The sequence below is a fragment of the Trichechus manatus genome, unplaced genomic scaffold, assembly GCF_000243295.1.
Source record: "Trichechus manatus latirostris isolate Lorelei unplaced genomic scaffold, TriManLat1.0 scaffold00049, whole genome shotgun sequence".
Lineage (NCBI taxonomy): Eukaryota > Metazoa > Chordata > Mammalia > Sirenia > Trichechidae > Trichechus > Trichechus manatus.
The window spans coordinates 17,532,509-17,544,095 of record NW_004443985.1 but is presented as its reverse complement, the minus strand read 5'-3'; the positions used below and the strand labels follow the sequence as shown (position 1 = coordinate 17,544,095).

At 36.7% G+C, this 11,587-nt stretch overlaps 1 protein-coding gene across 1 annotated transcript in view; it reads right to left on the bottom strand.

Moving 5' to 3' along the window:
* Positions 1–2,916: 2,916 nt before the first annotated feature.
* Positions 2,917–11,587, bottom strand: part of LOC101347675 (uncharacterized) — a 365,155-nt gene continuing 356,484 nt past the window's right edge. The window contains exon 4 of the mRNA XM_004377411.1: positions 2,917–3,149. Coding sequence (XP_004377468.1) covers positions 2,917–3,149 — 233 coding nt within the window. The remainder of the gene's footprint in view (positions 3,150–11,587) is intronic.

The following is an 11,587-nucleotide window of genomic DNA, read 5'->3' as shown; positions in this document are numbered from 1 at the left end:
GGACACAGATGCACCCCAGATTAAGGAGAAATTCACCATACCTTCTTGGATAGTGTGATTGTCCCTTCTGGCTTCAGAAACACTTTTAATGTCTAGTTACCCCACCAGACTTGGCCTCATCCCTGCCATTCCTGGATTTTTTCTTCCCCGTGTCCATTTTTCTCTGAAGTCTAATTCCGAGCCAAACTACTATGGCCTAAAACAACGGCTCCCATTAATTTATGGTTGTTTTCGGTGACCCATTTACTAACATAATAATACTAAAAAAATAATGTTGGAAAGAAATAATCTGAACAGAAAATCCAGTGATGAATATTTTGTTGAGCACCATATTGATCAAAGTATCGTTGATAATTTAGAAATGCACAAACCTTGTTAAAGGAGATTATCGAATAAATCATTAAATGAAAACAAAACAGAATTTACTTTGTATTTTCTCCTGAAAGGATTTCTCTCCTTGAAAAAACAAAAGCACAGTTTCCAAATAATGTTTATTTTGGGGAGACAGCAGAAGTTAGAAATGCAGGTATTTGAATCAATAAGACCTGGATTTGACCGCCAGTTTGAACATCTTAAAAAGGAACCTGGTGGTGCAGTGGTTAAGCGCTCAGCTGCAAACTGAAACATTGGTGGGTTAAACACACCAGCTGCTCTGTGGCAGTCTGCTTCCGTAAAGATTTACATCCTTGGAAACCCTACAGGGCAGTTCTGTTCTGTCCTATAAGGTCGCTGTGCATCAGAATCGACTTGATGGCAACAAGTTTGGTTTTCTTGGTCTTGGTCATTTAATAGTTGTGTGACCTTCAGCACGTTATTCAATCTATGTTATCCTCAATCTCCGCGTCTATAACAGGAAGAGGGCCATCTCTCTCAGATCAGTTGTGAGGAATAAGTAAATCAGAAAATGTACAGAAAGAATTTATTCCAACACTAACTCAGAGTAAGCGCATTGATGTGGTTATTTTGAAATAGTCAATCCTCGTTGCTGGTATTGTGGTTTGAAAGTCTTCAGCCACTCTAAATTTTACCTTGGGCTAGCTCTGATTTGGGTTTCTAAAATAAGCGTGTCTTTTGTTCTACCTTCTTTCTACAATTTTATTTATTACTTCTCCAAAAGAGTTTTCAAATACCCAGGAAGGTCAAATAAATCACCAAAGCCCACACCATCACCACCAACAATGCAAGCTAAACAAGAAACACTAAGTTGGAATTGAATCATGGTGTACTTAAGGTGACATTATCTATATGTCAATGATAAGTAACAGATTTTCCTTAGGAAGTTCAAAGTAGAGACTGTGAAACAGATATTCTTAACACAACTTAATAGGTACATTTTGCTTTACTAGGTCTATTGCATGTCTATAGAATTTAATAGTTCTCAATTTCTGGTAACAGTTTTTTTTTTAAACATCCTTTTGTCCAATAACATTCATGATTAACCAACTGCCATACATTAGAGAGAGAAATATTGCTTCCCTTCCATTAGAATAGGAGCCCTGGTAACACAGTGGTTAAAGCACCAGGCTGCTAACCGACAGGTCAGCTGTTCAAACCCACCAGCCACTCCATAGGAGAAAGATGTGGCAGTCTGCTTCCATAAACATTACAGTCTTGGAACCTTATGGGGCAGTTCTACTCTGTCCTATAGGGTTTCTATGAGTTAGAATTGACTTGATGGCAGTGAGTTTGGGTTTTGGTCCATTAGAATATTCCAACTCATTCATACTATAAAAAAAACTCAAAGCAAAGTAGAAGTAATTTTCATTTAGAAAAAAATTTTTTCTTTTCTTTGCTTGGTAGCCTTAAGGCAAGTTTCATATATATATATATATATATATACACACACACACACACATATATACACATATATGTATACATATGTGTCTCTGTACATACAGATATATATATACATACATATCTTCATGAAGTCAAATATCACAATCCAGTCTCATTTGTAAATGTCATAAAAGTATAGATAAACCATATTTTACTTATCACACCTGCAACACGCAGCCAGAATACAATACTGTAACTCTTTCTAGCTGTGAAGGTTCAAGCTCTCCCAAGTCCCTGCAGCAGGAGTCTACCCTTGTCTGCCTCCTCTCTCCGTGGTTTTTCTAATAACCTCCCATTTATTTCCAAAGGCATTTTTGTGCTATTTTAAAAAATCTGTACTCATAAATTCAACATACACTGTTAAAAAGTAGTCTAAAGTGACTATATAAACCACGAATTTTCACTCGCAAATTTAAACTATCTGCACGAATAGACTATATTTTATTGATTAAAACACCTACTTAAAAAAATGCATTTTTTCAATACCAATTGCCATCTTACTAAGTAGTTGAAGCCTCCCTCTAAAAGCAACAATAACAACCACCACCACAAAACTGTTTCATACACAATGTGAAAGACTGTCTATTTCCAAAGAAATATAGTAAAGGCAAGCAACAAGGAACTCTAATGCCAGTGTTTTCTAATTATAGCAAATTTTCTGGTGACGCATGATCACAAGCCTAATATTGTCAAATATATACAATAAACAAGAAAAAGCTGTAAGAAGTGATTTATTTTAATGTACTTTCCGATAAAACTCTTATTTAATGTTTCTTCCTGGTTTACAAATTACAGTATTTTTACGCAAACAATGTGCACCTTCTATTTTTGTTTGCCAGTCGTGCCCGCCCCCCGTGAGATATTTTCATAAGTGCTGCTATGCCAGTTTTTTTTTACATGTTTCTGTAAAAAATCAGCACAACACGCTTATGAAAATACCTCAGTGGGGGAGGGCACAGTTGACAAACAAATGTAGAAGGCATGCGTTATTTGCGTAAAAATATGGTAGTGCATTCTTTTATTTCACATCTGCAGGTACACAGATAACAAGTTGATGAAGTAAAATCGAGAATATATTTTTTAGAAAAGCTTACCACTGTCATTTTTCAGCATCCCATTGCTGAGTTGTTTTAATCTCTTTTGATGGGATTTGCCATTGTAGTGGATTTGTGCTTGAGCAGCGGAATTCAGCTGAATGTTACACACGTTGCACAGAGTGAAGTTGGTATGTTTCTTCTCTCTTTCTGGTTTTTCTTCAAAGTCATCAGGCATTAATTCAGGCTCACTCTCCCCATCTTGTGCAGATGTGAAATCTGAGAGTACAAAGAAAGTCATCAACAGGCAGATCAAGATTTCTGGATTGCTTCATATTTATTAAACTGGGTAGCAAATGATTGTTCTAGATACTTAGAATTAAAGATTTCCACTTCCACCTGTTTAAATAGGTTGCTTTCATACTATCTAGAAGTTGATAACCTCTTTAATGAAACACAAGTATAAAACATTTAAGGTGTTTATTCTATGCCAAATACTGTGCCGAGAGCACAGCAAGTGTTTGGAACACGTTTTCTTCACTTAATCATCGTGGTAATGGAATAGGCATTACAGTTTTCCCAGTTTCACAGCTGAGGAAACTAAGGTTTAGAGTATTAAATAATATGCCTAAGATCACACAGCTACATTTGGGATAAGTATCCAGTTTTATTTATCTCAAAATTCAAGTTCTTATGTGTTAATGTATTAGACACTTTCCTTTTGATTTAACTAAAGAAAATCTCCTTGTTTTTATATTCTTTACCACTTAGGTAAATTTTTAAGTAAACTTACATCTGGATGGACACATCCTACACATATAAAAATACTATAACTGTTTCAACACCTAAAAGTTGATATTATAAACCACAGAAGAGTCCCTGAAAACCAAAGAATGCCTCATATTCAGCTGGTGAAAGAGCGGTGGGGGGGAACTGTTGATGTTGAGTCTAGCAGCCCTGTAGGACAGAGTAGAACTGCACCATGGGGTTTCCAAGGAGCAGCTGGTCAATGCAAACTCCCAGCCTTTTGGTTGTCAGCAGCCAACCTCTTAACTACTGTGCCACTAGGGCTCCGGCAAAAGAGCGTCACTTATCTTCTGGAAAGTCTTTTCGTTTTTGGAGAAATATAAGCCTTGAATACTCAAACCAAATAGAAAAGGGGAGCTGACAATTCCAGCATCTCTGGCCTTAAGACAGCAATAAATAAAATAACTATTGTAATACAGACTTTGCTATTCATTTACAAATCACTGGAAATAATAACAACTCCTTTCTAAAAATTTTCTGTGCTTCCACCATGCTAGCCTTGCATATCTCTTACGGTGCAGATATGATTTATCCTTTTCAATTCTCCAAACTCTTCAATGAGTTATTTTATAGTCTTTGGAAATATTGGCAGAAGAAAGCACAGTCATAATTTTTACATGCATTTATTAATTGCCTACTATGTAACAGGCATGTGACTAGGTGCCAGAGATAATGATGATCAAGAGAAGCATGGCCCTTGCCATTACGGAAACTGGTAACGATCGAAAGAACGTGGACTTTGGCATCAGCCAAATGAGATAATAAATGCCAGAATAATTTTAATGATATTAAGGATTAGTTTGTTAATAAAATTTCAAAGAAAAACAAACTAGCAAACCACGCAAAATACCTAAGACATTATTCAATTTCCAAAAGGAGTAAATGATTTTTAGGTATATAATTCATGCTTCCTTTTGTGGACTAATTCATTTAAAATATTTTAATTTCCTATTAAGTAAGAAGGAGGTTTTTTATTCAAGTAAACCTTGTTAAAATAATACTAAATAGACAATGTGGTCATATTTAAAAGAAAATTCATAGGTGTTGTAAAATCATTACATATTTTTGGTTAAAGGAAAATATATAACGGCATTAACTTTTCCTATTTTATATAAATAAAACCACTTGAGTAGCTACTCCAAGTTGTATCTGGCATTTTTCAAAACTATTTTTCTTTTAAGAGTTGATTTACTCTTTTAAAGTCTTGTTTTATCTCAATTTAAGTAGTGGAAAAGATTACATAAATTGCGATATAGTTAATCATTGTTCTATTTTTATACCCATTATAAACACATTTGGGAAAATTTTATAACATGGAAAATTTTTGTATATAATAAGCAAAAAAAACACACAAGATATTAGTTTGCATAAAATATGTTTACAACTATGTAAAACACAAGCTCTACAATGTAACAATATTAGCAGTAGCTGATTCTGCATGGTGAGATCAGAAGAGGCTCTTTTCCCTTCAAATTTTCTATATTTCAAAAAATCTACATGATCACCATTTATTACCTGTACTATGAAAAATAAATCAATGGATTTCAAAGAATAAGAAAAAAATGAGCTTCTATTCCACAGAATAAACAGTTTAGGTGTGTCAGAACTAGGCCATATATGTAGATATTCCCAGTAAGCGAACCCTCATGACACAGTATTTTTGCTAAATATTATGTGTATGGAGCCCTGGTGGTGCAGTAGTTAAGAGCTCAGCTGCTAACCATTAAAGACTGGCAGTTCGAATCCAGCAGACATTCCTTGGAAACCCCATGGGGCAGTTCTACTCTGTCATATAGGGTCGCTCTGCGTCGGAATTGACTCCACAGCAACGGGTTTGGTTTTTTATTATGTGTGTTTGAAAGGAAACATTTTCTTCCTTGATCCACGTTTCCTCTTGACCCATAAAATAAAAACTTTTGCCAACAATTTTGCAGAGGAAAATATGAGAGAGGAAATTTTCTTCTAAGGCTATAAGATTTACTTGCTTACACAAGAGGGGCTCGCTGCTCACAAGACAAAATGAAGGCTATGTGTGGTGAGAGGGTTAATGACTGATTCTGCACTACATTGCAAGGAAGAGAAGTCTCAAAGGAAATAGAAAGTAAGATACGTTAATTATGGGGTATGGAAGCTAGGGGCAAAAGGGAACCTCGAATAAATTGTGTGACTGGGACCTGACACCATAAAACATTTATATACTTTTCAAGAAAATGGCAATGTCTCAAATGCCACTCCCTGAAGAAAAGAGGCAATATGCATAAGTGATTTTTTTCTCCGAATATGGGTCAGTGTCATGTTTAAATTCTGCAAGGGAAATTTTGATCAGTTGAGTTCTATTGAGAAAAATTCAGAAGTTATAAGCTTTAGGCAACTGGCTTGAAAGCAAAAATATTTTTATCAATTTGTCTATATTTTCTCCATTTAATTTCCATCCCCCAGATAAGACTAAGACACTAGAAAGGTCTGCAGCTGAGCATAGTAATGTGGATCTACACTGCAATATGTAATAAATTAAAGGACTAGAATCCTGGGGATGATTACTGGAAGTGAAACATCCAGAAAGGAATCCACGAGAACGTTAAGACATTGTGAAAAACGTAATCAATGTCTCTGAATAATATGTGTAGTAACTGTTAAATGGGAACCTAACTTTCTGTGTAAACTTTCACTGAAAATACAATAAAATATTATTTAAAAAGAAGAAGAAGAAGAATACATTGGGAGCTTTCCTGTATTTGTAAAACAAAGTACACTTGATAACCAGAAAAAATCTCTTGACTTCATGTACTTAAATGGGAGAAATTTTACAGTGTGCTGGGAACCTTTGAGTTCTTGTTACACATGATGTACATTAAAAACCTGGATAACTAAAAAAAAAAAAACAGGTATTTGTGTGTGTGTGTTTTGTTAAAGTATACCTTGATTTAATCCTACACTCATTGAAATAATTAAAAAGTGGCACATATATCATAACTCACCTTTGGTAAGTTATATTAAGCAATGTATTTGAACAAAATTTGAGGAAAAAAAAACTGGAAACAATTTTCCTCCAGGGATACAACATGGTTTTTGTAGTTAATTTGATTAGTGCACTGTTAGGAATCACTTGAGAGCCTTCTGAGGCAAAATCAGAAATGTCACCACTTGTACCAAAGCATCAGCTGTTGATACCAAGATTGCCCTGAAAAGTGCTGATTTTCTCTCCCCTCATCCTACCATCAGGGGAGCAGGCCATGGCCCTCGTCGGCCCTAAGCTTGGCGTAACCCAACTGATTAAGAATCAAAAGTTGAGGAATAGACACAAGAGTCGGTTGAAACATCTCCCAAGGACCAAAGCTGAAGCAATTTGAATAACAACCTAAGTAATATATTATTAGATTATAACCCAAAATATAAAATAAATTATCAACATACTGTTAGAAAATAAATGAGGAAGAAGATACAAAGCTTCCAGATAGAAGATTTCCAGATCAGTTAAGTAGATACTGCCCCATCAATGAGGTAGAGCATAACTCTCTACCCTTTAAGATTTGGCTATGCTTAGTGATTTGGTTTCAAAGAGTACAGTATGGATAGAGAAGAAAAAGTAACTCTACAGTGGAGAAATAGGACAAACACTATCTCAGCCATGGAAGCAGCAGTCAAGAAATCAAAAGACACATTGCTTTGGGCAAATCTGCTGCAAAAGACCTCTTTAAAGTGTTGAAAAGCGAAGATGTTACTTTACGGACTAAGGTGTGCCTGACCCAAGCCATTGTGTTTTCAATCATCTCTATGCATGTGAAAGCTGGACAATGAATAAAGAAGACTGAAGAAGAAATGACGCCTTTGAATTGTGGTGTTGGAGAAGAATAGTGAATATACCACGGGCTGCCAAAAGAACGAACGAATCTGTCTTGGAGGAAACTACAATCAGAATGCTCCTTAGAAGCAAGGATGACGAGACTATGTCTCATATACTTTGGACATGTTGTCAGGAGGGATTAGTCCTTGGAGAAGGACATCATGCTTGGTAAAGTACAGGGTCAGTGAAAAAGAGGAAGACCTTCAGTGAGATGGATTGACACAGGGGCTGCAATAATGGGCTCAAGCATAACAATTGTGAGGACGGTGCAGGACCAGGCAGTGTTTCATTCTGTTGTGCAGAGTCACTATGAGTCAGAACCAACTCGGTGGCACCTAACAACAGCAACAATCTCAGCTAGGTAATCAAGGATAACATCAACAGGGATGTCAAATTGCTAGAATGCATCTTTGATATGATGCGTTGAGAATGGTTCTTCACCTCTGTGTTCTTCCTCACAAAAACATATAACCCCAGTAAAGCCATAAGAAAAACATTAGACACATCCAAACTGAGGGGCATTCTCCAAAAAAAAAGTTACTGTCAAGTCGATCCAAACTCATGGTGATCCCATGTGTTTCAGAGTAGAATTGTGTTTAATAAGGTTTTCAAAGGCTGTAATCTTTCAGAGGAGCCCTGGTGCCACAGTGGTTAAGAGCTTGGCTGCAAAATGAAATGTTTTGGTGGTTTGAACCCATCCGCTGGTCCGTCGGAGAAAGATGTGGCAATTTGCTTTCATAAAGATTTACAGCCTTCGAAACCCTATGGGGCAGTTCTACTCTGTCCTACAGGGTCACTATGAGACGTAATCAACTCGATGGCAATGGGTTTAATCCTTCAGAAGTAGATTGGCAAGAGTTTCTTTCCAGATGACTCTAGATGGCTTTTAACTGCCAATGTTTCCATTAGTAGCCAAGGGCTTAATCATTTGTGCCCCCTCAAGGACTCTATTCTACAAAATACCTAACCAGATGCTTCAAAACTGTCAAAGTCATCAAAAACAAGGAATATGTGAGAAATTATAACAGCCCAGAGGAGTTTCATTTAGTCCTACTTGAAGACCAAATTTAATGTGGTATCCTGGATGGGATCCTGGAACGGAAGAAGGACTTTGGAGAAAACAAAACAAAACAAAAAAGCATGAAATGCAAATAAAGTATGTTGTTGTTGCTTGGTGTAGATTGACTCATAGCAACTGAATTTGACAGAGAAGAACTTTCCCATAGGGTTTCCTAAGCTGTAATCTTTACAGGAACAGGTTGCCAGGTGTTTCTCCTGTGGAGCTGCTAGGTGGGTTAAAACTGACAACCTTTCAGTTTAGGAGCAGAATGTTTAACGATTGAGCCACCAGGGCTCCTAAATATAGTTTAGCCCATAATAATGTATTATTATTGGTCCATTAGTAGTGACAAATACACCATACTAACGTAAACTGTTAACAATAGAGGACACTGCATGGGGACTGTCTGGGAACCCTCCATACTATCCTTGCAACTTTTCTTTAAATCTGAAACTACTCAAAATTAAAATGTTAGTTAAATACAAAAAAATGGGAAATAGAGTGGTGGTCATTCTTTCTCTGTCCTCGATCCATAAAACTGGAATTTCTCTTGAACTTGTGTGCTCGGGAAAAGAACTGAGGAAGTTTTTCTTTTCTTCATCCCTTGCTCACTCTTCCCCATAGCAGGAAAAGTAAATTACATGATTGGGGAGGATGAGGAAAAAGGTCACTGTCTTATGTGCTGCCCACCATCTTGGCTTTGTATTTCAAATTAGCCCCAAATCATATTCTCTTATCTCTGTGATTGCCATATATAAATTTACAGTATAAAGGCTTTCCATCCCTGCATAAAAGGTCCACAATGGTCTGGCTGCCCTGCCTGTGACTAGTAGGTGAATTCAGTTTAGGGAGTATGGGATGGGAGTCCAATATCAGACATGGTTCCAAGACATTTTCTCTAACTCAACTTTGCTGATTAAAGAACTAACCTAACCACTAGCTAACAAACAAATCTAATATACCTTAACTAAGTACCTGTGTCTATTTTTGATTGGTTACAATCAAGATGAGGGGTGAGCTACTTTCTCTCTAGTTCTGTTTTGCTCTCACTCTCTTTCTCTAGCTCTGTTTCACACACACACACACACATTCACACGCACCATGTTATACAATCTCCATCTAATTAAGAATTCATAAACTTCATTTTCTCCGTAGTATTTCAGCTCTATCAAAATGCCCACAACCATCAATACAACATTAAAGTATCTAAAAGAGTTTATTAGTTGACAATCACACCCAATTTTCTTGAGTAGTAAAACTTTCCCTACAAGTAATTTCAGTGTTTTATTTCAAAGTTAACAAGCCAGGTGCCATTTTTTGCCCACAGTTGGTTGTATCCTTTGCTATAATGGTGAGCTTCTAAAATGTCCAAGAATCTTAAGGTCCTATAATTGTTATAGATTAAACTATGTTTCCTTAAAATATGTGTTGGAGTCCTAACCCCTATACCTGTGGATGTAATCCTGTTTGAAAACAGGGTATTCTTGGTTCTTTTAATGAAGACTTATCAGTGTAGTGTGCCTCAACCTAATCACTTCTGAGTTTAAGTAGCAGTATAGATACAGAGAGAAGCAAGCACAAACGGGGGGAGATAGATGCCACATGAAGATAGCCAAGGAATGAAGGCTACAGAGGCATACAAGATTCTCCCCCAGAGCCAACAGAAAGAGAGCCTTTCCCTAGAGCCAGTGCCCTGAATTCAGACTTTTGGCCTCCTGAAACGTGAGAAAATAAACTTCTGTTTATTAAAGCCACCCACTTGTGGTATTTCTGTCACAGCAGCACTAGGAAACTAAGACAATGATAATTTGAAATGACTAGATGACATCGGCTAACAGTTTTATAAGTGATCTACAAAGTCATACAACTGTAAGGGGTCTAAGTAAACCAAAATCAAATATCTTTGATTTTGCAATTGCTTCTCCCATCGTAGAATTTTGTTTTAAACGAGGTAGATAAGGACTTGTAAGTCTAGAACACATTTAGTACAGACTTACTCCCAAAAATTGTTGCAGAACCAACACTAAAAACCAAAAACTGCTTTAGAAATCTTGACTTGACAGTGTATCTAGCAGTTATTTTTAGTTAAACTGAAAAGAAAACAAAAATTTGATCTACAGATATTTCATGGTCATACACCTGAAATATGAGTAGTTAGGGGGATCCTCACCACCCATCTGTCATTTTGTCATACTGCAGTGGCTTGCATCTTGCTATGATGCTGGGAGCTATGCCACTAATATTTCAGCAAGGTCACTCATGGTAGACAGGTTTCAGCAGAACTTCCGGATTAAGACAGACTCAGAAGAAAGGCCTGGTGATCTACTTCCAAAAATAAGCCAATAAAAATCCTATGGGACACAACAGAGCATTGTCTGACTCACTTGCTTTGAACACATCATCAGGAGGGATCAATCACTGCAGAGGACATCATGTTTAGTGAAGCAGAGGGCCACAGAAGGGGAGAGAACCCCTCTGTGAGACAGATTGGCACAACTGCTGAAATGATAGACTTAAACATGCCTGTGATGTGAGGACTATGTGGGACAGGAAATTGTTCTATTCTGTTGTAAGGTCACCATGAGTTGGAATTGACATGATGGCATCTATCATCCATCCATCTCTCCATCTCTCTATCTATGGTGGATGACAGCTAGCTATTCTGTAAGAAAAATGGAAATTAGAAGTTTATTTAATATATCATTTTAATTGTTTAAGTTTTAAGAATATTTATTCAGAGCAAAAAAAAAGGTGATAGATTTTGGCTATTTCTTTTGGAATCAACTTGATTGAGGATATAAACATAAATGTCTAAACATTGCACAAATGTAAGACAAGGTTTATTCTAAAAAATTCTCTCTCTGAAAGAAGGAATCTATCAATGTAGCCCCTTATGTTGTGTTGTTGTTATGTGCGGTCGAGTCAGTTCCAACTCATAGCGACCCTGTGTACAACAGAATAAAACACTGCCCAGTCCTGCACCATCCTCACAATCATTGCTATGTT